Here is a 27,124-nt window from a genome sequence, read left to right on the forward strand (position 1 = left end):
CGTCAAGGATGGCCAGTAGCCACCTGAAGCCAAGAAGAGGCAAGGAAGGATTCTTTTCTAGAGCCTTCGGAGGAAACCAACACCTGGATTTCAGACTTCTATCCTTTAGAATTATGAGAGAATAAATTTGTGTCGTCTTAAGGCACCAAGTTGGTGGTGCTTTGTTATGGCGGCTTTAAGAAACTAATACAATCATATAATGTATGATTGGAAAGAATTATAATTCCATATTTAGTGTACATGAACATATAAAGTTCATTGCAAGCTCTAAGAAACATTCCTTTACAAACTGCTAAGGCTATTTTATAAGCATCATAGTACCCTATGTGAGAAATATGATTATTGTTTTTACTCTGAAGGTAAAAATGAAAATTTAGATGAGCTTAATGCGCAAGCACACAGTTGAGTTATACTTTAGAATTAACAAATTTCAAGTTTAATTATTCATAAATTTAATTCTTTAAATGCTATTATGGAGAAATTGATCCCAGTTCACCAAAATAGTAAATTTCCTTCGGGCAAAGAAGAGAAAAAGGCAATGCAGTAGAATGGCTAAGAGTACCCTGCACCTGACTGTGTGGTGGGAATCCCCACTCCCTCATGTACCAGCATCAACACAAGTCCTTATCATCTCTGTGCCTGAGCGACATCATCTATAAAACTGGGGTAATGATAGCACCTGCCCCCCTGGGTTGTTGTGTGCATTAAATAAGTTACTATCTGTAAAGCTCTTAGAATTGTGTCCGGTCCATAGTGAGTGCATGGTGTCTTCTAAATTTAAAAACATCTTCTCAAATTGCTTATGGTTAACTTTGAAAGGAGCAGATATGTCCAGAATATATTTGGTATTCAGTGGTTCTCATCCAGGACCAGTTGCCCTCACTCTCCTGCCAGGTAGCATTGAAAATACGTAGAGTTGTCCTTCTGATGGTCACAATGGAAGAGGTCTAGAGACACTGGGGGATGGGTGGGAGCAGGGCCCCCAAATATTCTGCAGTAGAAGAGACAGTCTCTCACAACAAGGAATTGTCCTAACTGAAAATGCCAGTCATGCCTCTATTTGGGAAACACTGCTCGATAAATGCTCGTCGAATGAAAGCTCAACTGCATGAAAATATATCCAGTGAGGTATATTTCCACTTTATACAAACATAGCTTTTACTCCGGGAAAACCTGTACAGCATACTAGTAGCAAAGAAACGGAAGGAAAACTTTAGGAAGAAAATGTGTGCCTATTCCTTGCAGCATTGCTCTATAAAATGCTTGTACTGCCAGCTCTAAATTCTAAGGAAAGCTCCTTTCAGAATGATGCGACATGGTTGTTATGGATGGCTAACAACACTGGCCCACACCACAGTGGCAGTGCCACTGCTCCCCTCCCCGTGACAGCCGTAACAACCTTAGTCCTTACACATTGGAGGCGAACTGCCTACACTTCAAGACAGCACAAGTTCGTGCAACATCTAACATTTGTGGGGAGCCATGGCCTCCCGATTTCCTCTACCTGAGACAGGGCAAAAGGAAAAGAATGCCATCAAATGATTATATGGAAACTTCAACTATCATTCAAATACTTCTTTTCAATTACTTATAATCTAATATTAAAAATATAACAAGATTAGAAAGCTTAGTTCTTATTTTAAATTACCCTGTAAAAACAATTTCATAAAAGCCATTGCACTCTTTTAAACAAATTCAGCTTACTTATTTTTTTTATTTCTTCAATCATTAATTCAACATTTACCAAATACCTATTCTGTGCAATCAATGGATTCAGGGCTGTGTTAGACTGATTACTTGCTTCACGGAGCCTACATTCTAGTGTAATTTATAAGCAGACATATTTTGTAACTTCTGTGTGCTCACTGTACTCTTCAGTTAAAAAAAAAAAGTACTATTTTAAAATCCCAAGTTGTTCAAAGTCATCTGAAGTTACAAAGCTAGCTATATACACTTCAAATAAAACATGAAATGATCTATGTTTCTCTATGTCATATTATTGTTTTCTATAGAGCAAGTTTTTCGTAGGGAGTTGCAAACTTAGACATTTGATAAGTACATTATTATAAGAGTTTTAATACATTGGGATAACAAATGTTCTTACCTCAAAGAGTGGCAAATCATGGGACAAAAATTTTGGCAGATTTACATCAATAATAGATCTGAGCAGCAAAATTTCTTCATTTTCATTTGGATATTTCAGCTAAAAGAAAATATGTTCATGTTGATACCTGCATGCGTTAACTGCCCCCTCTGCGTTCACACTCACACACACAAGCACACAGGCCCCAGAGGCAATTTAATCCCGTGCAAAATTGTTCTTTATTTTCATTTAATTGGATTGTTATTAAGTTTAGAAACTGACATTTATACTTGTTGAATTCTCTACTAGTTTATCAAAAAAACCTAAGATTGAACTCACTATCTTGTCACAGATGCTCCTGGTAAAAAGCTATCAGCTCTGAATTCAGTATAGTTTGGGAGCTGCCACAGCCTGTTTTGGGTAAGAGCTTGCTTGCCCTACACGTTCAAGAGCAGCAATGGGTTGGTTAAGCGGAAATAATCATAAAAAGTGGGCAATCATTTCTAAAAGATGCATTTAAATTTAAAACATATAAACATTCACTTATTTGCCCATATTTTGATGTCAAGGTATTTTCTTTGAGTGTAGAGTGCTGAACTATTTTTCTTGCAAAAAAAATACATCAATAATGCACCATCTGCCCCATCCAGTTTTGTGCTGTTCTGGTTTGTTTTGGCTTGTTTTTTTAAAGGGGATCGTGCTCTTCAAAGATACTTGTGAGACAATCTAAGTGTAGCACCCTTATCAATTTTTAGGGTGTTTTGTTTTTCAGTCTTATATACCTTTTCTACCCACACCTGATTCAAATTCAATTTTTCAGCATTTCATTTTACTGAATCTTTCTTAAACAATGAATTTTAGTTTTCTTAAAAACAAAACTCTTCTTTTCATGCTTATATAGTATCAGTTTCCTCAGCATTTAATTAAATAACATAATAACAATAACATTTCTGACTGGCTTCAGAAAGTTTCAGGGAACTGACTAAGGAACACAGCTCATCTAATAGAAGTGGGAGGGAAGAGTAGCTCGCTGCCTACCAGTTGCGTGCTCAGGGTGGGCATGTGTTAGTGTGTTCCAAAGATAGAGTGGAGATGGCTGGCAATGCACTAAGTCATTTAGGTAGAGGGTGTTTCGGAAAACTTACATTAAATTCCAAAACACATGTTTGTAAACCCAACGTTTACTAAAAATCTGGTTGAACTCTGAACTTGTTGCTCATGCCCATATGAAGTTCACATAATTCTCACAAAAAAATCTGAACTTGGAATTATTTTTCCCAACTTCAATATTTTACTCAATGTCAAACTTTCTCCTATCAGCACACATTTCATTTTCCAGAACCCTCTTCCTTTTCTCTAAAATCTTTCTGCCTAATAAATTTCATGTTCCTACTTAACTGGCTCTAACCTTACAAAGTCGGTGATGCCTGGCAGTCAAGTTCAGCTGTCCCTGAATCTCCAGAACCCTCAGTGGCAAAGCTAGCCCTGCGCACATGAACTTTGCCTTTGGATCAGTCTAATCACACATAAATTAGAAAGTGTCAACAGTTTATGTTGTTAGTTGAGAGGCTATTACTTTAAAGCAAATGTTTCCATTGTTTCTTGATATAATAGAAACAAACTTCAAAATATTCAAGGCAACACATTTAACAAAATTAGCTTTTGACAAAGAATGATAGGATGCTTTTGCAGGATTCATTTGCTGTGGAACTTTAATAGCTCAATTCCATAGTCAAGATGTCAGTGATAACAGAAACTAGGACATGCATTATCTTTCCCATTATCTGACCACAATGTAATCATGACATACCAGGTTAATAAAAATTGTTGCTTCTAGTTGCATTTACTTATTGCAAAAAATAATAACACGTTAGGTTAACATGAAATAGACTATCACGATTATATATTAGAATTCTGGGTAACATTATTATAGAAGATAAAAAGACATACCATTGTTCTTAATTATGTAGGATATATTTTAAAATCTTTATCTTCTACAAATCATGAACATGAACATTTTATAAACTCCAAGGTCACATTTTGCATTTTGCCATTAACTATAGCCTATCTTGTTTGTTTTCATAAAGAACTAATGTACAGTTATATTTCATGGTCCCATAACATACTTCCAATGAAAAGTTACCCAAGTCATAAAATATTCAGGGTTTTCATCTATAGAGTTATGACTTATACCATTTTAAAATGCAAACATTATATTGCAAATCTATTACTGCTAGTCTACAGTTAGTTGCAATTGTCTAATTATAGTGACAGTGTTTAGGGACTTCTGCATGTATTTATTAATTATGCATTATTTCCTTTAATGTTCGTGTAGACTGAAAGCCTTCAGAATATTTCTCAGCAACAAGGAATTTTATTTCTCGGCAGTACCTACTTTTGTATATTTAAAAATATGGAACAGAACTTAAATCACTAAGAATTACATGACTGAGGTTTTACAAACCATACATTTCCTTTTTCATGTGCAAATAATCGTGTTTTTTTTAGTATAATAACTGAAATTTTATTTTCAGTTAATGAAACCAACTAGTTATTGGAACTCTGGGAAGACTCATGGTCCTGAGACTTAGAAATAGGAAATGGATGAGTAAAAAACAACTTGAGTCTATACCTTTAGATTCCCAGCGGCAGTGAGCACGGACTTCACAGCTCTCATTCCATAGTCATAGTGATGTTGCGATGACAACTGCTCTGAACACAAGCGATAAGTAGCCACAATCTTTACTGACAGTGGCCGAGCTGTGACAAACCCACAGGAGTACAGGACTATTTCGGCAATCATGGCATAGTCAGGCACCATCATGGCTACTGTCCGAAAGAGAGCCTACGGGAGTGGAGAAAAATGTGCTTTTAAAAAGGCCATCATAAAGATAACCCTATTTTTAATTTCATAACAGGTTACAATTTTATACCTTTTCAGCAACGTTATTATAGTACAACGTCCAAATTATATAGGTAAAACAATTTTAAAAACTGACTTCTTTTTATTGCAATGTTATAAATGTATCATTAATTTTTATGTAAATATTTTTCCTTGAATTATGTTTTAAGAACATCTTCAAATTTCTATCGTACTTAGATCTTTGGTACTATAAGTGTTCAAGTACAATTATATTCTATTCTTCTGGAGAAGTGACATGTTACAGAGCAAGAGCATCAGACTCTGCAGGGAAGTTCAAAAACCGGACTTCTCATCCGGACTGGTGAGAAAGTACCTAGTATTGGAAGACTGGGCTTCAAGTGAGGCTCTCTAGGTATTTAATTAATTGTGTGATTTGGGGTTAATCGGGTATCACCAATAACAAGGTTGCATTAGATAAAATATATATTTTGGGATATTATTAACTTTTTTGAGTCTGCAATCACCATGCCAGTCTTTCACCAAGCAAAATAAAGGGGGGGGGGGCAACTGGAACTAAGACATGGATAACAATTATTAGAGATAAATCAATTTTCCAAATTGTAAAGATTTTTTTCTTATGGTATTTTAAATATTGTGGGACAAATTAATGTCATGTGATGGTAAGTAAACAGAAAACTGAATTGATTTTAAAAGAATAAATAAGAAAATTTAAGTTTAGAATGGTAGTATATGTCAGGACTTACTTCAATAGCTCAGGCATGAAAACATGAAATTCTTGTATTATAGACGGAAACAAAACAATATTACAGAAAATGACAATAGTATCCAGATAGCGAATGACAACCATAGTGAATGACAACTGTAAACAGATAGTTTGTAAGTACCTTCTGGGAATTAGCTGAATTACCAAAAACCCAAGGCAGATAGAAAACAGGAACATCTTGCTTAAGTGATCTGATATGACTCTTCCAAATTGAGAACAAATAAGAGATTTGCATCAAGCAAGATCCTTCCAATGTGTTATCTAAATTACTAGCTAGAGGCCTTGGTACTGCTATTTTATCATTAAGGTTACCATTAAAGAAAGAAGGAATAATACGTTAAAAATATAAAGCTTGAATAAATACCTTGGAACAGAGAAATTTAAGCAAGTGTTCCAACCACTACATACATGAGGAAAAAAAGAATACAACAGAATTACTATACAGATGGTACTTCTTTTAAAGGCTAGGTTCTCAACAACTTTTTTTCTTAATGAACACAAGAGAGAATGAATGAATGAACAGATCAGTCAGTCCATCAATGGCTAGGTTAGGGTAAAACACTCTTTCTACCATAGTACAAATTGTTACTAGTTTGGAGTCAACATCCAGGTCTGTGTGCTGTAGGTTTTACTCTGACTATCCTCAGGTATATCACAAATTCCTATTCACATTCTCTCAGTAGAATAAGCACTATGGTTGTGGAACACCATGAAACAGATATTGCTGGACGTGAGAAGGAAAAACAGAGCAAGGTAAAGAAGTTTCATTAGGTTATCATGTTGTTCCATTTAATAAAAATCCTTCACCAAAGATTTAACACTTGTTCTTATTTATCACAGAGAAAAACAGCTGATCAAAATATTTTTTTAGTCCTAAACTGTTATGGTGGTGGATGTTCTAATTCAATGGTTCTCAAACAAAGTGTGTTACACACTAATATGATATGGCTTGATTTGAAATGTCAGAAATAACTTTTTAGTAATAGCAGTAAGTATAAGGATAATTCGTGCTGCTTAAAAAAATTAAATTGGGAGATGTCATCAAAATGGCTGCGTGAGGTGAGCCTCTGTAAAGCTCCCCTGGAATTTACAACTAATCGAACAACTATAACTCCATAAAGGACTCCCTGCACAGCAAACAGGCAAGACAAAGAGGCCCACTACTGAATTCACCTAAAGGTGGGCGAATCGCGCCAGCGGGGGGAGGAGGGAAGAGAGAAGTGCGGAGACAGAGCCGCGTGGGTGCAGGACGCAGACCTAGCTCAGTGCTCCAAGCTCGCTGCATCCCAGAAGTACCGCAGCTGCAGGAAGAACTCGGACTGCTACGGCTCCGTTTATGGCCCACAGGGCTGAGGGGACAGCATATAACACGGCTGAACCCAACGCTCACGGTAGAGACCTCGGAGCAAAGACTGAGAGAAGAAGGTTGAAAATGGTGGTTTAAGCCCTCACTACTGAGCAGAGAACGGAAGCCGTAGGCAATGAGACTAGCCGCCCCCTCCCTCCCCTCCCAGAGCTCGCCCCGCCCCCACCTGCCCAGTGCTAGAAGCAGAACAGTAGCAGTGTCAGATCAAAAGAATAGAATATTTGCTGTTCTGAGAACTGTGGACCGCAGACACAGATTCTTAGCCCAACTAGTTCCAGCAAAGGTGAGGGAGCTGTGGAAGCAGGACCAGCTATGGTGGTGGTCGCTGCCATTGCTCTGGGCCACCTCTCACAACTCACCCCGCCTCTGGCCCCACCTATCTGGGCGGATCGTGCAGGAGTAAACAGAACTGCTGAAACATACGAGCTCTGAATCTGGTGGAGGAAGGGCTTTGGAACTTCAAAAGCTCTCCACATACCCACACAGACACTGCGTCCTGTGACCTAGGCGAACTATTAACAGAGGAGAAGCCCATCTCCCAGGGAAGCCCCCCCATTGTGTGAGAAGCTGGAATAGTGCAGAGAAAACATAGCACTACTGTGTGAGAGAGAAAAAAAGGCTGCAGTTGGAGAGAAAATAAAACATTCTACCAACAAGTACTGGAAAACAAAAGAAAGACCTCTTCCTATCAACCTGTTGCAGAACCCACTCCTGTAGATGTCTGGGAAGAGAAATAATAAATCAGTAATTGCCATGAATAACCAAGGCAACAAGACAGCTTAGAAGGAAAGTGAAAAGTCTCCAGAAAAGGAACTTAAAGATATGGAAATATGTGACTTAAATGACAGAGATTTCAAGATTGCAGTTCTGAAAAAACTCAACGAGATGCAAGAAAACACAGAAAGGCAGTTTAATGAACTCAGAAACACAATCAAAGAACAACATGAGCATTTTACGAAAGAGATTGAACTTTTAAAAAAGAACCAAATAGAATTTCTGGAAATTAAGAACTGAATAGAAGAAATTAAGAATGAAATAGCCAGTTTAGGTAGTAGAGTTGACCAGATGGAGGAAAGAATCAGTGACATCGAAGATAGAAACCTGGAAATTACACAGATGGAAGAAGAAAGAGACATGAGACTTAAAAGAAAAGAATGAACTCTACAAGAACTTTCTGATTCCATCAGAAAGAGCAATATAAGAATAATGGGCATACCAGAAGGAGAAGAGAGAAGGGAACAGAGAATATATTCAAACAAATTGTTGATGAGAACTTCCCAAACTTGTGGACAGAACTGGATCCTTGAATCCAAGAAGCAAATAGAACACCTAATTTCCTCAATCCCAACAGGCCTTCTCCGAGGCACATTGTATTGAAGCTGTCTAAAATCAACGACAAAGAAAGAATCCTCAAGGCAGCCAGGGAAAAGAAGACGGTAACCTACAAAGGAAAGCCCATTAGATTATCATGAGATTTTTCAGTAGAAACTATACAAGCCAGGAGGGAGTGGAACCAAATATTCAAACTATAGAAAGAGAGAAATTATGAGCCGAGAATAATATATCCAGCAAAGATATCCTTTAGATATGAAGGAGAAATAAAGACCTTGCCACACATACAGAAGCTGAGGGAATTTTCAAATACATGACCTGCACTACAAGAAATACTAAAGGAGGCTATTCGACCACCAACAACAGGAACAATTTGTGGCAACCAAAACATAAAAAGGGGGAGAGTAAAGGCCTGAACCAGAATACGGGAATGGAGAAAGTAAGCGTGCTAAAGAAAATGGATACTCTAAATATCAAACTTTATTTTACATAAACTTAAGGGTAACCACTCAAAAAAAATCCAGAACTGAAATATATACTGTAATAAAAGAAGAAACAGAGGGAAACATCATAGAATACCACCACACAGAAATAATAGACAACAACAAAAAGGCAAAGGAACAATGGAGACACAGCCTTACCAGAAAACTAAAGATAGAATGACAGGAAATCCTCACATATCAATAATCACCCTAAATGTAAATGGACTGAACTCATCAATAAAAAGGCACAGAGTAGCAGATTGAATCAAAAAACTAAACCCAACCATATGCTGTCTCCAACAGACACATCTCAGCTACAAGGACAAACCTAGACTCAAAGTGAAAGGGTGGAAATTGACACTCCAAGCAAATGGTATCCAGAGAAAATCAAGTGTAGTCATACTGACATCAGATGAAACAGACTTCAGGGTGAAAAAGGTAACAAGAGACTACGATGGACATTTCATAATGGTAAAGGGGACTATACAACAAGAAGACATAACAGTCATCAATATTTATGTCCCCAATCAGGGAGCACCGAAATATACCAAGCAACTATTAACAGAACTAAAGGGAGAAATTGACCAAAACACAATTATACTAGGGGACCTAAATACATCATTGACAGCTATGGATAGATCATCCAAACAAAATAAATAATGAAATAGCAGCCCTAAATGACACATTAGATGAAATGGACATAATTGACATATATAGAGCACTTCATCCTAAAGCATCAGACTATACATTTTTTTCCAGTGTACATGGAACATTCAAAGGGTAGACCATACATTGGGACATAAAATCAGCCTCAGCAAATTTAAGAAGATTGAAATCATACCAAGCATATTCTCTGATGACAAGGCTTTGAAATTGGATATCAACTGCAAAAAGAAAGCATGAAAAAACACAAATACATGGAGATTAAACAACATACTTTTAAAGAACGACTGGGTCAAAGAAGAAATTAGAGGAGAGGTCAAAAGATACATAGAAACAAATGACAATGAAAATACATCCTAAAATTTTTGGGATGCAGTGAAAGCAGTTTTAAGAGGGAAGTTTATATCATTACAGGCCTATCTCAAGAAACAAGAAAAATCCCAAATAAATAACCTCACGTGACACCTTAAAGAACGAGAAAAAGAAGAACAAATGAAACCCAAGGTCAGCAGAAGAAAGGAAATAACAAAAATCAGAGCAGAACTAAATAAAATAGAGAACAAAAAGACAATAGAAAAAATTAATGTGACAAAGAGCTGGTTCTTTGAAAAGATTAACAAAATTGACAACTCCTTGGCTAGACTCACTAAGATAAAAAGGGAGGAAACACTAATTTACAAAATTAGAAATGAAAAAGGGGAAGTTATCACAGACACCACAGAAATACAAAGGATCATCCAAGAATACTATGAAGAACTATATGCCACCAAATTCAACAACCTAGAAGAAATGGACAAGTTCTTAGAAACATAGCCTTCCTAGGCTGAACCATGAAGAACTGGAAAATCTAATCAGACCGATCACCAGTATCGAAATTGAATCAGTCATCCAAAACCTTCCCAAAAGCAAAGTCCGGGACCAGATGGCTTCACTAGTGAATTCTACCAAACCTTGAAAGAGGATCTAATACCAATCCTGCTCAAACTCTTCCAAAAGATTGAAGAAGAGACAGTACTCCCTAACTCATTTATGAAGCCAACATTACCCTGATACCAAAACCTGGTAAGGAAAACACAAAAAAAGAAAACTACAGACCAATATCTCTGATGAATACAGATGCAAAAGTCCTAAACAAAATTCTAGCAAATCGAATACAACAATGCATTAAAAAGATTATTCATCATGACCAAGTGGGGTTCATCCCTGGGGCACAAGGATGGTTCAACATCCACAAATCCATCAATGTGATACATCACATAAACAAAATAAAGGACAAAAATCATTTGATTATATCAATTGACGCAGAAAAAGCATTTGACAAGATACAACATCCATTTATGATTAAAACACTTAATAAAATAGGTATAGAAGGAAAATACTTTAACACCATAAAGGTCACATATGACAAACCCTCAGCTAATCTCACAATTAGTGGTGATAAACTGAAGCCCTTTGCTCTAAGTTCAGGAACACAACAGGGCTGTCCCCTATCACCTCTGCTTTTCAACATAATGTTGGAAGTCCTTGCCAGAGCAATCAGGCAAGAGAAAGAAATAAAAGGCATCCAAATTGGGAATGAGGAAGTTAAATTGTCACTCTTTGCAGAAGACATGATGCTATATGTAGAACACCCTAAAGACTCTACCAAAAAGCTATTAGAAACAATCAACGAACACAGTAAAGTTGCTGGCTACAAAATCAACGTACAAAAGTCCATTGCATTCCTATATACTAACAATGAAATCTCAGAAAAAGAAATACAAAAAACAATTCCTTTTGCAATTGCAGCAACAAGAATAAAATACCTAGGAATAAACTTAACCAAAGATGTGAAAGACCTATATGCTGAAAACTATAAGACATTTTAAAAAGAAATTGAAGAAGACACAAAGAAATGGAAAGACATTCCGTGCTCATGCATTGGAAGAATCAACACAGTTAAAAGGGCCATATTACCCAAAGCAATATATAGATTTAATGCAATCCCCATCAAAATCCCAACATCATTTTTTTAAAGAAATAGAACAGAAAAATCATCAGATTTGTTTGGAACCACAAAAGACCCCAAATAGCCAAAGCAATCTTAAGAAAAAAGAACAATACTGGAGGTATCACACTCCCTGACTTTAGCTTGTACTACAGGGCTACAATAATCAAAACAGCATGGTACTGGCAGAAAAAGAGACACATAGACCAATGGAATAGAATTGAGAACCCAGAAATAAAACCACATAAATATGGACAGACGATTTTTGACAAAGAAGCAAAAAACATACAATGGAGAAAAGACAGCCTCTTCAATAAATGGTGCTGGGAGAATTGGATAGCCATGTGCAAAAGAATGAAACTGGACTGCTATCTGTCACTATGTACCAAAATTAATTCAAGATGGATCAAAGACTTAAGCATAAGACCTGACACAATAAACTGCATAGAAGAAAACTTAGGTACTAAACTTATGGACCTTGGGTTCAAAGAGCATTTTATGAATTTGACTCCAAAGGCAAGGGAAGTAAGAGCTAAAATAAATGAATGGGACTATATGAAACTTAAAAGCTTCTGCGCAGCAAAAGAAACCATCGACAACATAAAGAGGCCACCAACAGAATGGGAGAAGATTTTTGCAAATAGTGCCTCCGATAAGGGGCTAATATCCAAAATATACAAGGAACTCATGCAACTCAACAACAAAAAAACAAACAACCCAATTGAAAAATGGGCAGAGGACCTGAAGAGACATTTCTCCAAAGAGGACACACAAATGGCAAATAGACATATGAAAAAATGCTCAATATCACTAATCATCAGAGAAATGCCAATAAAAACCGCAATAAGATCTCACCTCACCCCAGTCAGAATGGCTATCATCAACAAGACAAATAGTAACAAGTGTTGGAGAGGCTGTGGAGAAAAAGGAACCCTCATACACTGTTGGTGGGAATGCAGACTGGTGCAGCCGCTATGGAAGGCAGTGTGGAGGTTCCTGAAAAAATTATGAATAGAATTACCATATGACCCAGCAATCCCTCTCCTTGGTATCTACCCAAAAAATCTGAAAACATTTATACATAAAGACAAGTGTGCTCCAATGTTCATTGCAGCTTTGTTTATGGTGACCAAGACATGGAAACAACCAAAATGTCCTTCAATAGATAAATGGATAAAGAAGTTGTGGTATATATACACACTGGAATACTATTCAGCGGTAAGAAAAGATGAAATAGGATCATTTGTGACAACATGGATGGATCTTGAAAGAATAATGCTAAGCGAAATAAGTCAGACAGAAAAAGCAGAGAACCATGTGATTTCACTGATATGTGGTATATAAACCAAAAACAACAAAAGAACAAGACAAACAAATGAGAAACAAAAACTCATAGACACAGACAATAGTTTAGTGGTTACCAGAGGGTACGTGGGGTGGGGGGTGGGAGATGAGGGTAAGGGGGATCAAATATATGGTGATGGAAGGAGAACTGACTCTGGGTGGTGAACACACAATGGGATTTATAGATGATGTAATACAGAATAGTACATCTGAAATCTATGTAATTTTACTAACAATTGTTACCCCGATAAATAAATAAAAAATTAAATTGGATTCTAGCTAACTAATGACATACTTTCTTGAATGTAAAAATAAATAAATAGGAGGGGATTATAGATCCAGATAACATGCCAGGATTTGAATAAACTCCAGTACATGTAATCAATGTGAGCATTACCCTTCATGTGTACCTCAGCAGAAATGAATGTTCAAGAATAGTTATTTTAGGGGGTGGCCGGTTTGCTCAGTGGTTAGAAAGCGGTGCTCTTAACAACAAGGTTGCCGGTTCCGTCCCCACATGTGCCACAGTGAGCTGCGCCCTCCACAGCTAAATTGAAACAACTACTTGACTTGGAGCTGATGGCTCCTGGAATAAACACTTAAATAAATAAAAGTTTTTTTGTTTTTTTTTGAAAGAATAGTTATTTAATTGCTTCTGCCCCATTTGGTGGAAGAAGAAGGGTGATACAATATGAAGTATATATAATTCCTAGAGTATGCTTTCAAAGGATTGCATATTGGGTATAATTGAAAAAAGAAAAGAAAAAACCTCAAGCAATACTTCTTACCATTTCTTTCTTAAGGATTGGAAATAAGTTTCATAAATATTGTGACCTGTTCAGGAGTAAGCAAGGTTTCAGTTGAGTGAAATGGAGGATTTAGGATCTGCTTCACTTTTTGTCCTCTGTACTACTATCGTGTTTCATCCTACATACCCTCTGGAAAGCTATGTATCAGGTTATTGGCTTTGTGACATTGGAAGAGCTAGAATATGCCTGTTTTACCAGGGTTTCTAACACTTAACTATTTTGAAATGATTATTGAGTATAGATTCTTCAGAATAGTTTCAATATAAAATATAGCTTCTCTAAAGTGGAGATGTATTTAAGAAATTGCTCTACTATGTAAGCATTATCTAGATGAACAAGGTGTCAAAATGGGACTCTTTCCGCATGATATGATACACATCAGTTACCAAAATACATAGGATCTACACAATACACAAAAGTTACAAAGGAAATGTATACAATTCTTCATTTATTTGTAGATTATAAAATTTTTGAGAAAGTAAGTGAGGAAGGATGATTTTGGAAAAGATTTCCATTGAAGGGAATTTTTGTTATGCTGTGAATCCCCACAATAAACCTCTTTGCCCCCAAGTTCAGTGAGAGCTTGATGGGTATGCCCATATTTGGCAGGATATGGATCAATGCCTGACTCATGTATGAGAAAGCAAAAGTGGCATGTGGCGGCAGAATCAATGTGGTCTTCACTGCTGGAGGTTGTTTGGAAAAAGGATGCATGAGGTGTACATACTATGAACTAGAGAGAGCCAAGCTGGAGTCATTTTAAGTCCTGCCCAAGATACTCCCTGGCAAAGTGAGAACTCTCCAACAGTGAAGACTGTGTGGAATCACCCACGAGCGATCCAGGCAGAAAGTAGGGATGGTAACTGGAGAAACAGAATCCATCACCCATGTCTCAGGAGTTACAAGTGTAGAAACCTAACAAAGGAGTCCTGGAAGAGCCCACGGACATGTGCAGAATGGAAAGATTCTGCTCTACTACACCTCTGCCAGGTCAAGGAGCTTCACACAGAAGACTGTTTCTGAACCATATGTATGAACAGTGGTTCATTACTAGCTTAAATGATGAGCGTGAATTTATCAGGCAGGAAAGTGGTCACTTATGTACTGGAGGGGAACATTCAAGAGGGCAAATAGCATGTGCAAAGGCCCGGGGACCTCAGGTGGCTAGTAAGGCCCAGTGTGACAGATAGATGCAGGGAGATGGCAGTACAAATGCAGTTGGTCCTAATGACAAGTCTCTTGTAGATCAGGCTAAGACATTTGAACTTTATTCTGTAGGCAAAAAGAAGCTCAGCAGTTTTTCTAAGTTTGGAAATTATTTGATTAGATTTCTTCTGATAGATAACATTGTAATGGGAAATTCATTATAGTGAATTTCAGTGGCGACGAGACTGGTGACAAATGAATTGTTGTCTTTCAAGTAAGACATGCGAGAGAAGACTGAAGAGGGGTAGAAGCAAGGTGTGACTGGAGAGGAGCAGTAGGAATTATAAGACTTGTGAAATCGGAATCCTAGGTTTTGCAACTGGCTGAATCACCAGGTGAACAGGGAGGAGGTTTCAAGGATGACTCTGAAGACTGGTAACAACACTCCCTGGGCCTCAGCAGCATTTGTCAGTTAGTTAGTTTGTTTTGTTATTAAGCAATACACAACTTAAATTTCAGACTAAGACTTTTTCCCCAAAAAAATTGTTATGTATTTCCATACATACTTAAAAATAGATATTCTGCAGCAGCTCTAACCAAGAAGCCTGCACAATAGGAGAAAATTTTAAAAAGCTATCAGTATTTGAGAGACACTTTGGCCTAAAGTGGAAGGAAAATACATTCCCCCAAGAACCACAAGGTGAATATTTTAACATCACCTCAACCTGCACAGTAAATAAAACTATGGAAAACTCCACATAGGGCATTAACAGATTCAACCAATAATGGTCCCAGGTTTTTATGATCAGCTACTCACAGAATTTTTGCCTTTACAAACATTTATTTGTTCAGATTGATCCTACTGAATTCAAGAACAACATAAGTGAGTGGATAAAAGAACTGCTACAAAAAATAGCTTTCCAAATGTAAAGACTCTGAAAGTTGCAAAATGCTTCTTGGACAAAGAGGATTTACCAGTTTTTATTTTTTAATCATACCTTCCTTCACTGAGGCGAAACAGTAAACCACCTCGTCTAACCTATAAAAGCGCATGGAATGGAAATACAAAAACACTTGGCAGCAATAAGTTGTGTCAGAAGTCCTTTAGATAGAAAAGAAAAATCCCTCATTTCGTCTGAGAAGCTGTCAGTCTAAGCATGTGAATAGTGGGGAGGAAGGTAGGATTTAAAGTCAGAGGACTTGGGTTTGGATCCACAACTACTGTGTTTCCTCGAAAATAAGACCTAGCCGGACCATCAGCTCTAATGCGTCTTTTGGAGCAAAAATTAATATAAGAGCCGGTATTATATTATATTACATTATACTATATTAATCTATAATATAGATTAATAATCTACTAATTAATATTATACCCGGTCTTATATCATAGTAAAATAAGACCAGGTCTTATATTAATTTTTGCTCCAAAAGATGCATTAGAGCTCATGGTCCCGCTAGGTCTTATTTTTGGGGAAACACAGTATAACTACATTACTCTTCAACATTGTTCTTGATGCACTAGCCATAAACATGCAATTTACCCAAAAAGGATACAAAATGCCTAACAAAGACTTGTGGAAAATGTCATATTTCACTAATAATCAAAGTTTTATTTTTAAAGTAAAGATTCTAGTCTATTCAATTAGCAAAGTATTTTGTTATTTTTACAAAAAATAAATTGGTGTCAAGTATTAATGAGAACTGAGAATTGACATGGGATGTAAACTGTTTCAACCTGTGTTAAAAACAATTTAGCAACTTAGCTCTTGGTCCTATGACTATACCTAAGGAAATATTTTAAAATGAGAAAATCCTTAAGTAATAACTGCCAATTGCAATATTACTTACAATGCAGGAAAACTAAAAGCAACTTAAATGTCCAACAGAAAGACATAGTTCAATAAATTTATTTACAGAATTATGTTTATAAAGACAAGACAATGCTAATGTTATAAAATTGAAAAAAAACACCCAGTATACAAAATTGTCTGCTTCCAGCATTTAAAATTGGCATTTTAGAAGGTGTTTTAAATTGGACGATACAATACAGTAAGCAGTAGAATGGATACCTTTTCATTATTTCCTTCACTTTCTAATTTTCTATAATTACTACAATTTTTTAAATATGAATTTTGGACATTGCATCTGGTACTCAAAAGCAATTTTTTTTTCTGAAGGTACTCAAATCTTTAAATATTATTTTCTAAAACAGTTTTTAAAATATTTTGGATAAAATTCAAGGACAGCATGTTCTTTCTTTTTATATATTAACTTTGTAAATTACAGAAAAGATATGGATAATATAATTGCCCCTTTCATACCTTCAGATTATCTGGCAGTTCTGATCGCCCTGCATACCCAGGGTTCATTGTTATAAAGACAGCACATGTGGGGTCAAGTTTTAGTTCAGTTCCTTCAAACACTAGTATATCAGCACCTGCATTAATACCTGTAGATAATCAAGAAAGAAATGACTTAGCAATTCCATAGATAGATGTGACTTGCGCCACTCAGTACCTCTCATATTTCTACTTTTTTCACACAAAGACAAACTAGTCCATTACCTCTTTGGATAGTAAGAATTTGTTGAGCAACCACAGAAAGTACTTCCAAATCAATTCTGTTAAACTCATCAAAGCAAGCCCAGGCTCCACAAGATAACAGTCCCTGGGAGAAAACAGTAACAAAATTTTTCAATTATTATCTGATTGAATATTACATTGAAATGTTGCATTTTCACCTGATCTTTTCAAGAATTTAATATCCTATTAAGGAAATTGCTATTCACCTTTATCTTCAAAGATAGCTTTATTATTATTATTATTACCAATTCATTATTCTTCATGAATAAAGAGTTTGATCAACTGGAAAATTTTCCAATTGACTTTTTAAAAAACTTTCTGTATATTTTTGGCATTTAGATATATACTCGTAATTTCAAAGTCTTTCTAACTTTTTATTTACATGTTGATTTTATTTGTTTTTTCATATGGATTCCATAGAATTGGTTGTAATAATCCTCTAAATAAGATGACTCCTGGTGCCAATGAGACTGGTTTGTGGTCTGTGGATCTTAAAAGCCAGCTAACATAGTTTGAGGCCCTGGTTTGCAATCTTAACTCATAGCTACTTCACAAATATGTGCCATTTGGTAATAAGGAAAAACTGGAAAATCAAGCTTGAGTAGCTCAGTCCAAATTTAAATTCTCTTAAAAAAGTCAATTTAGCAAATATTTGTTGAATGTACAGTCTATAGATTGTATATGTATATATGTATGTATGTTTTACTGAGTACCTGGTATGATGCATGGTACTTTGTATATATCTTTTATATAAGGAAACTAAGGCTATATGATATGACATTAAATAATTAGTACAAATCCACACTGCTAATATTGGCTGAACTTGAATTTGTACACAGTTCAATCTACTGAACCACACTGGATTGAACATGAACTCTATGCATGTCAAAGAATGTGCATTTTTGTTAATTAGAGAAAATTCCATCTGTGACTTTGATCTCTAACACATGATATAATAAAAGGCTTAGAAATCAGAGAACGGAATGCTTATGAAGTCATATATTCAAACAGTTTACACAGATTGTGAGGGTCTCAATAGTAAGACCCATGTCTTTTTTATTCTGTACCCCCATTATTCAGCATGATCTTAACACAAGTGTCCATGTAATCAATAAATACTTATTGATGGGCAGATTTAATACCATTTAGTATAAGAATCTAAATAAAAGAATAAAGAATATCATATAAATTCAAAAGTTGAGTAATAATTATAATCTTTTAGATTTGCTTTTTTTTTCCTTAAATAATCATTAAAACAAAATTGTATGTTATCACAGAGGATGATTACAAAGGTAATTGGTTGTTCAAATGTATTCTTGATATTTTATTCATTATCATTTTGACTTTTTAAAACTCTTATTCTGTTTCAACATCACAAATGTAGAGATTTTTTTATATCCCAAGTCTGTTATAAAATGACCAGGTCATATTTCAGCCAGTTTAATGTATGGGGTAGAATTGGCATATTATTTTTCATTTGTTTGGTTATTTTTTAAAATATTAAATTTCTCTGGAGAAATTTTAGAAAAGTAAGGATTATAGAGTTTTCAAAGTGTACTTTGAAAATTACAGAAAATTACAAATAAATAGAACCTATAATCCCAAATAGAGAATTTTGTGTTCAATTGTACTACCTAATATTTTAAGGAATAACAGGCTGTAGCAACAAAGTGCTTAATGACCAGCTTTTCATAGGTTCATAGACAGGGACTTTACATCTTAATTCCCCCATTTGCAATCATACAGACTTATAAGAGTGGGATTCTAACTCAAAATAAGAAGAAAAAAAGTACAACATGAATTTCATGTTTAACAGATAAACTAAAATGTGCCTATAAAAACAAATTACTGAATCATATCTTGTCAATAACAACATCTATAGTTAAAGAAGCCTTCAGATTCCCACAACCTTCATATGACGTAGTAGTTCTCAAACTTTTATCTGCCCCAATGTCTTAAAGGGACACTACTCATTCCTATCAGTAATACTGACCCATTGTAGCAGAATTGGAGAGGGAGGTCTAGCTCCTTCCCAAATGTGCTTTTGTATAACCCCACTTCTCTTGAGAATTATTGAGATGGTATTTTGCCTTACTTAAACTATAATGTCTTTTATTTGCATTAAATTGTGCTTCATTATAAATAACCTTCCTCTGTGAGCTGTTATCCTATTGTAAAAAAAAATTAGGTGTCAATTCCAACCTTAAAGAATTTTCCTAAAGCCAGATAATCCAGCCCATCAGAGCAGTTAAACACGACACACTGTTTGGCTACAGCTTTTGCCAAGTCTTTGGTAGTTTCAGTCTTTCCAGTGCCAGCTGGGCCTTCAGGTGCTCCCCCAAGGTGCAAGTGAAGGGCTCCAAATAATGTTCTGAAATGTAAGAAATAAACAATCTTTGTAGAATAATGTAATATTTTCATATACAGACTGAAAAAAGAAAAGTTTAAACCGAGAACCAAATTTCCCACTTCCTCATCAATAATTTCTTTCTTTCCACTAACCTCTGAAAATGTCTGTGCATTACTTTGTCTATTATTATATTTCACTTAATAGCTGTACATATGACAAAATCTAAACAAATTCACTCTTGAAATTCAGTGCTGGCATCTGATTAATATGGAGAATTAGGCTAACCCTGAACCACCCAATCCCCCTAACTGCAAGCATATGGAGATGCTACATAAAAGAAAAATAATAACTTTTGAAATACATGGCCATTTTTGAAAGAATGAAAAGGAAACCACCAATAAAGAGGGAATGAAAATCTGGAAAGACAATTAGGTGCTAAAGCTACAGAGGTGCATATTGCTTTGGTATTTGCATATCACAAATGTATACATATCCATATAGAAACAGGAAAAAACAAAACAACTCAAAACTGAGCAAGGTGAGGAGCTGGAATGGATCCATCTATAAAACCTAGAAGGCTACATTTTCTGTAAATGGGAACTAAAATTACTCCAGAGAGACCAAAAAAAAAGAGTCAACCACATAAAAGACAGGAAGCTTACGCTTCACGCAGGGCCTGATGAAAGCCTATATTATTCATGGAGGTGGCGCCCAAATTTCCATTACCCATGGGCACATGAATCCAAACTGAAAAATTAACATTAAAATATTTTTCTGGACCACAGAAATCCCTAGACCTTCCTCAGAGAGAAATGTGGAACTGCTCCACATGGACACCTCCACAGCTGAGAATATGTAAAACTAAATGTGGAAAAACCTCCCCCAGAAGTGAGCTCACTGTTAAAACAGAAGAGAGAGAGATCAAAGTAAAGAGTCAGACTTGCAGTAGTGAAGGCAGATGGACAAAGGACTGAAGGTGTTCCTACATGCATGATACTCTGCCCTCTTCAGTATCCTGGTGGTTTGTTCGATAAGATTTACAATGAAAAGCAACAGACATCAGAAAATATCAGGAAGAAAAAGAAGTCAATTTCATAAAAGAGACAAGTTGAAATATGTGCAACGAAAAATATAACTATTGAACTTTTAAAAATTTAGCAAACAGATTAAATAGAATAACCATAAAGAAAACAGAGAATTACATACTATAATAGAAGGTAAATATGGAAGATACAGAAATCTAATACAAGAAAAGTTAAGAGACATAGACGAAAGAAGAAAGACAATGGGGAAAGGGAAAAATTTTAAAGGCCATGGCTGAGAATTTTCCAGAATTAAAGAAAGACATGAATTGAAAATGTTCCAAGTATGATAAATAAAAACTAATCCACATTTAGAAACATTAAAGTGAATATAAACAACAAAGAGAAAATCTTTAAAACTACAAGAGACAAAGAAATTTACCTACAAAGAAATAATAATTAGAGTAAGGAGGAGAGTAATATCTTTGAGAGCTGAGGGAAAATTACTGTTCATCTAGAATTCTATTAGTATATCTAGCTAATCTATCATTTAATAATTGAGTGAAGCCGGCCCTCCAAAAGAGAGGCAGTTTTACACAAAGATAGAGCTCACTACTTGCAGAGCCTCACTGTAACCATTACTAAAAGAAGTTGTTTAGTAAGAAGAAAAATTAAGCAAAAAAATAAGTCAAAGCAGAAGAAATGGTGAGTAAAGACAATGATATTTTACCTCAATGGACTTTAAATATCTGGTAAAAAAAACAACAAAAAAACCAAACACTACTATTCATTAATATCTTAGAGTAACCAGAAAATTTAGGGAATCTACCCTAGATTTCATCCAGGAAGAATGGGGAAAAACATTTGATAGCACAAGTTTAAAAGAACAGTGATAAGAAAGAATAAAGTTGCTTTCCGTTTGCATCCTGAGACTGGTTTAGTCAATAAACTAGTTAAAATGACTAATTTTTTGGAAGAAAATGAAAAAAACAAAGTTTAATTTAGTATTTACCAATAATTTCGAATATGGGAGATGGGAACTTAAAATTAAAGTAGTTAAAGCCCTTTCATTACTCAAAAAGATGATAGAAAAAAATATATAACTAAATACTTATGATCTATCTAATGGAGATATCCAGCAGGCATGTGTGTGGCAAAAGCCACAGCAGACACCTTGGCTGAAAGTACAGATTTGGGGATCTGTTAAAGCCCGAGAGTGAATGAGAACACCCAGGAAACAGTGAAGCATGAGACAAATCACCACATGAAAACAGAATTCCAGAAAATTCCATATTTCAGGGGAAACATCAGGAGACCTCAAATGATACAAAACGAAGTCAGAAAGTTTCAAGAAGACAGGATATATGAACAACGTGAAAAACAACAGCAATACCAGACAATTGTTAGAGCTCCAGAACTGGGAAGAAGAAGCCAGCAGAGAAAGACAAATTAAAGATCAAGTTGAGAGGAGAATAAAGGGTCTAGGAAAAGATAACATAGGACACCTTTACTGAGTGGAAGATAATTTGGTACTCTATAAGAAATAAGTTAATAGTTTACCTGTAACACCTGTCAGTGAGTGGAGTAATAACCAGCCTCGGGGAATTACCCAAGTATTCATATCCATACTGTAAGCCAGCATTAATCATCTTTGTTTCTAAATGATTTTCCTAGGATACATCAAGAAAAATAAAATTAGCTTAAATAATAGAATTCTAAATAATATGAAATCTCAAGCTCTTTTATAAATAATAGACATGTTGTAAACAACATCTTTAAAATTTACCTTTCAGACATCATTTAATTCAGTAGAATTCAATATCTAATTTCCTTGGCTACGTAATTGAAGTAACTGGCTCCAATTTTTCCTATAGAATATCTTTGGGAAATATATTTTGTTTCTTATCTCCCCTATATTTTCGTTTTTTTTTAACTTGTTAACACCTTTTTTAAATTTTATTTTTATTAAGGTATAATTGACATACAGCTTATAGCAGTTTCACATGTACAATATGATGATTTGATATTTGTGTATAATTTAAGCAGCAAACTATTTTATTAATTAAATCAACTAATTAAATCATGCTATTTAAGTAAAAATATTATTTGTGTACATTGTGAAATGATCACAACAGTAAGTCCAGTTAACATCCATCACTATACATAGTTACACAATTTTTTCTTGTGACGAGAACTTTTAAGATCTACTCTCTTAGCAATTTTCAAATACGCAATACAGTATTGTTAACTATAGTGGCCACACTACACTTTATATGCCCATGACTTATTTTATACCTGGAAGTTTGCTTCTTTTGACTTCCTTCACCCATTTCTCCCCCACTCCCACCCACAGTCTCTGGTTCCAATCCATGAGCATGAAATATCTTTTCATTCATTTGTGTCTTCTTCAATTTATTTCATTAATATCTTATAGTTTTCAGTATATAGGTCTTTCACCTCCTTGGTTAAATTTATTCCTAGGTATTATATTCTTTTTGATGCAATTATAAATGGGACTGTTTTCTTAATTTCTCTTTCCAATAGAAAAGAGAAATTATATTATCATTATTCTGTACTTATCAATAATTATCATTGTTCTCCTATATTTTCAATCATTTGTTCAATTTATTTTTTACAATAGAATGGGTATTATCATTATCACCATTTTACAGATAAGGAAACTGACGCTTAAAGAGAATAAGTAATTTGCCCAAGTCATACTTCTGGTAAGGGGGGCATCTAGCATTTGAAACAATGATTCCACAGTCTGAGATCCTAACCACTATACACATAGCTTCTCATATAGTTTTCCAGGGTTCTGATTTCTGTATCTCCTCTCCACTTACCCCCATACCTCCCCAGCTTTTCATAAAAGTGAATGAGAACTTTAGAGTCCATATCTCCAGTCACGAGCTCTCTCTTCCCATTTTCAACAGGCCCAACTTTGCCCACTGTACTAACTGGTCCTGCTCCTCCTACCTTCTCAGTGGTGACGTTATCGCCATCCACCTGGATTCCCTGATAAAAACCTTCCTTCCAGATCATGTTTCTGGTTTCTTCAGTTAATCAAAAAAGAGAAAACTTTAATGACTAAATCAGACTAAAATACAGTCTGATTTGCACATTCTTCAGATGTATCAAGAATCTGTAAACGCTACTTTAAACTGACTAGTTTCAACATTTTGCAGATTCAGCAAGCATAATGACTCATTTAAAATGAGTAATTTTTTTTTATCGTTACAATTTGTGTGTAACTGTATGTGTTTATGTATTTCTATGTGACTGTACATTTGGATATGGATTGGGATATAGATATAGATACAGTTTTTATACAGATGATATAGATATCATTTTTGTCTGCCTTAATCCTCAGCCTGGAGGATGCTTGTTTGGGTATAGTCAGCCATCAGCAAAAAGTCCTACATAACTGAAACTATTTCCCATGTGAGCCAGCAAACGCAAATGAAAACACTATGAGCTGAAATTGCTGTGTAATAACATTCAGTGTTATCACTTACTTGCCAATAGTACCTAAGCTGACTTAACCATTCGAAGTCAGAGTCATCACTAACTTTTTTACTAACAAGTGATGCGACGACATCTCTAGCATGAACATCCAGAACAACAAGGGCTCCCAGAGTAACACGATTCTGCTTGGACAATTTGCCACGGACCAAGGTGACAATATCGTCAATTTGTATGTTACAGTTTTCCAAGTATTTCCCAAGAGCCTGAAAGAACATAAAAGATGATTAGTTAATGTGATCAGAATCCTTTTGAACCAAACCACTTTGATCTAGCATGTATACAGAGTATTTTCTACATTTTTATCACAATTTTCCATATAACATAATTTTAAAATAATTCCTTTTTCTTACCACAAAGATTTCAGGTGAACAAACCCCAGGTGACCAGATATTGTGGACATATATTGTTGTGTATACCTATTTGCACTCCTCTAGCCTCTGTGGTTCTTTTCAGTAGGCTTGGTAGACTCTTTGAGTGTGCCAATCTAAGCTATCACAAGCCTACATCCCCACTGTGGAATAAAGCCTGCCAGAGGCTGGTAGAGATGAAAGATAGATGAAAGATAGACAATGAAAGTGACTGCAGCAGCAACAAAGCCCTGAGGTCGTGATTCCAACTGCTCCTTCTTGGATCCCATGAGTCCTTCTAATAATCTTGTGTAGGACTTCTGAGTAGGATTTGTGCCACTTGAAGTATAAAGATCCTAATAAACAAAACATCTAACATTTTAGTTTATGGTGAGCGAATGCCAATTCTAAGGACCAGGCTTACTCTGGGGTCTCTTTTCTGGTGGGTAAATCCAATTAATATATTTAAAAAGAGAAGACAGTTGATGAAAATCAAATTAGAATCAATGAAAACTGGTGTGCTTAAGGGAAATGTTGATATGCCCCACCAGGCTGATGTGGTCACTTTCTCCACTCTAATAATATTTAATAAAAATTATTCACTAATGAGTTTTTTTTTCTTTCCTTTAGAGCCAAGTAAGTGGTAGCAATGAAACTAAAAGTGAGGATTTCCAAGAGTGAGAAAAAGTTTAAAGGATAGAGTTGAGGATAGCAAGTTGTTTCTCTAAGGGGTACTTTTCTTATTCCTTGACATATTTTATCTTTTTTTTTTTTAAGGTAGTCATTTTTTTTTAAAGTTTGGTCCTTGAACACTATTTCATTTATATGATTTACATCATTAATTGCTATTAATTTGCTTCATAAATAGTGAAAAATAAACTTCTGTTCCATCCATGTTTAAATAACCATAAGCGATTCAATTCTTGGAGCCAATTATTGAATTTAAGTATATTGAGTATATAAATTAGTAAGAACAGTTTTGATCCTAGGAAGAGAAGCTATGCCAGTTGGTGCAGCTTAGTTTCCTCATCAGTAAAAGTGAGTCTCTCTGAAAGCCTTAGCAGTTCTCACATTCTGTAGTTCAACACAAGACATAAAAATTATAATGTTTGGACCTGACCATACAAATTATATGTCCGTAAGAATTTATTACTATTTAGACTAGCAGAATGTATTTTCTTATACTAGAAAAACAGATTTAGAAGTAAAATTTAGCTTCAAACTGTGGTAGGAACTATATGAATGAGAATTCAGATAAGCTGGATAGAAAAAAAATCATGGTATTTTGTTACATTTCATTCCTTGTAAGCCATTCCATATAGTGAGCTAATGAATCTGAATGTAACTACTATTACATTCAGTTAAACATGAACCCTATCTGGGATCAAATATTTTTCTTATACCTAGATCCTTCTACATATACAATGATACACTGACTCAAAATTACATCAATATTTGCAATATCCTGAGCTCTGTCAGCGATGATTCTTTCATTCATTTCATCACCCCTGTAATGCCTCAGACAGACTAGTTCTACAATCAACATTCATTGAATAAATACATGGAAAAAACATATCCTGAGGGTAACAGGTCCTCTGGGAATGTGACAATATAACAAGGTGCTATTATAACTTCAAGCTCTGAACAACTTGGGATGTTTGCAGAGAATGGAAGCATTCAGTTGTGTATAAGGCTGCCAAGAGTCTCCAGCTGCTCAACCAAAGTCATCAGTTTCAAATGTGAACCACACATTAATTAGAGAAAAAAATTACCAACACACAGAATACAAAAACATATGCTAGCCTCCCATGATAGAACCACAGGCAGCAGATGAAGGGCATACTTGAAGCAGGGTAATCACAAGCAGATGAAAAACAAAAGAATTAATTTTAAGGGCACATATTAAGCTTAATTTCATACCATAAAACAGCTATGAAAGCACCATAAAACACAACAGAAAAGGGCAATCAGGCAAGGAACAATAATAAAGGCGTGACTTGCTAAATCTTGCTAAGCTACCGCTTCGGAGAACCTGAATCTATGAAGCTGAGTCACCCTTGAGGCACAGTTCTCATTTTGGCTTCCTCTGTGAATGTCTCCATAACTGCATCATATTAGGTGAGTGGGGGAAAAAAAATTGAATTGACTAACAAAGGAGTAAATAAATATTAGGTGAGTGGGGAAAAAAATTGAATTGACTAACAAATGAGTAAATAAATAACTCCCTCTCAGTTTCAGTAGATACTGCTGTAAACCAAGAAAACTATTTGTGTCTATACACAATATGGTAAGAATTACAGTTTTGAGCAGAGGACACATTGTAAAGGGAGTGACCTAAATTGTGTGTCCCTTGAGATTCAAACTATGCTTGGGAGTTAGGTAGGAACATAAATGGATTATAGTTTATTTACACTTTAATGCTCTACCTCAATTCTT

General features: G+C 35.4%; 1 protein-coding gene across 2 annotated transcripts in view; it reads right to left on the reverse strand.

Moving 5' to 3' along the window:
* The window catches only part of DNAH7 (dynein axonemal heavy chain 7), a 215,154-nt gene that overhangs the window by 114,315 nt on the left and 73,715 nt on the right, over positions 1-27,124 (reverse strand). For both annotated transcript variants that reach the window (XM_019741305.3, XM_019741304.3), the window contains exons 23-29: positions 24,332-24,544; positions 22,374-22,483; positions 19,644-19,812; positions 17,424-17,526; positions 17,181-17,308; positions 4,716-4,928; positions 2,105-2,203 (exon numbers count right to left, since the gene is read on the reverse strand). In XM_019741305.3, the coding sequence (XP_019596864.3) occupies positions 2,105-2,203; positions 4,716-4,928; positions 17,181-17,308; positions 17,424-17,526; positions 19,644-19,812; positions 22,374-22,483; positions 24,332-24,544 (1,035 nt within the window). The remainder of the gene's footprint in view (positions 1-2,104; positions 2,204-4,715; positions 4,929-17,180; positions 17,309-17,423; positions 17,527-19,643; positions 19,813-22,373; positions 22,484-24,331; positions 24,545-27,124) is intronic.

Source organism: Rhinolophus sinicus, chromosome 17, assembly GCF_057876585.1.
Source record: "Rhinolophus sinicus isolate RSI-liver-muscle chromosome 17, RSI-T2T, whole genome shotgun sequence".
NCBI classification, from domain to species: domain Eukaryota; kingdom Metazoa; phylum Chordata; class Mammalia; order Chiroptera; family Rhinolophidae; genus Rhinolophus; species Rhinolophus sinicus.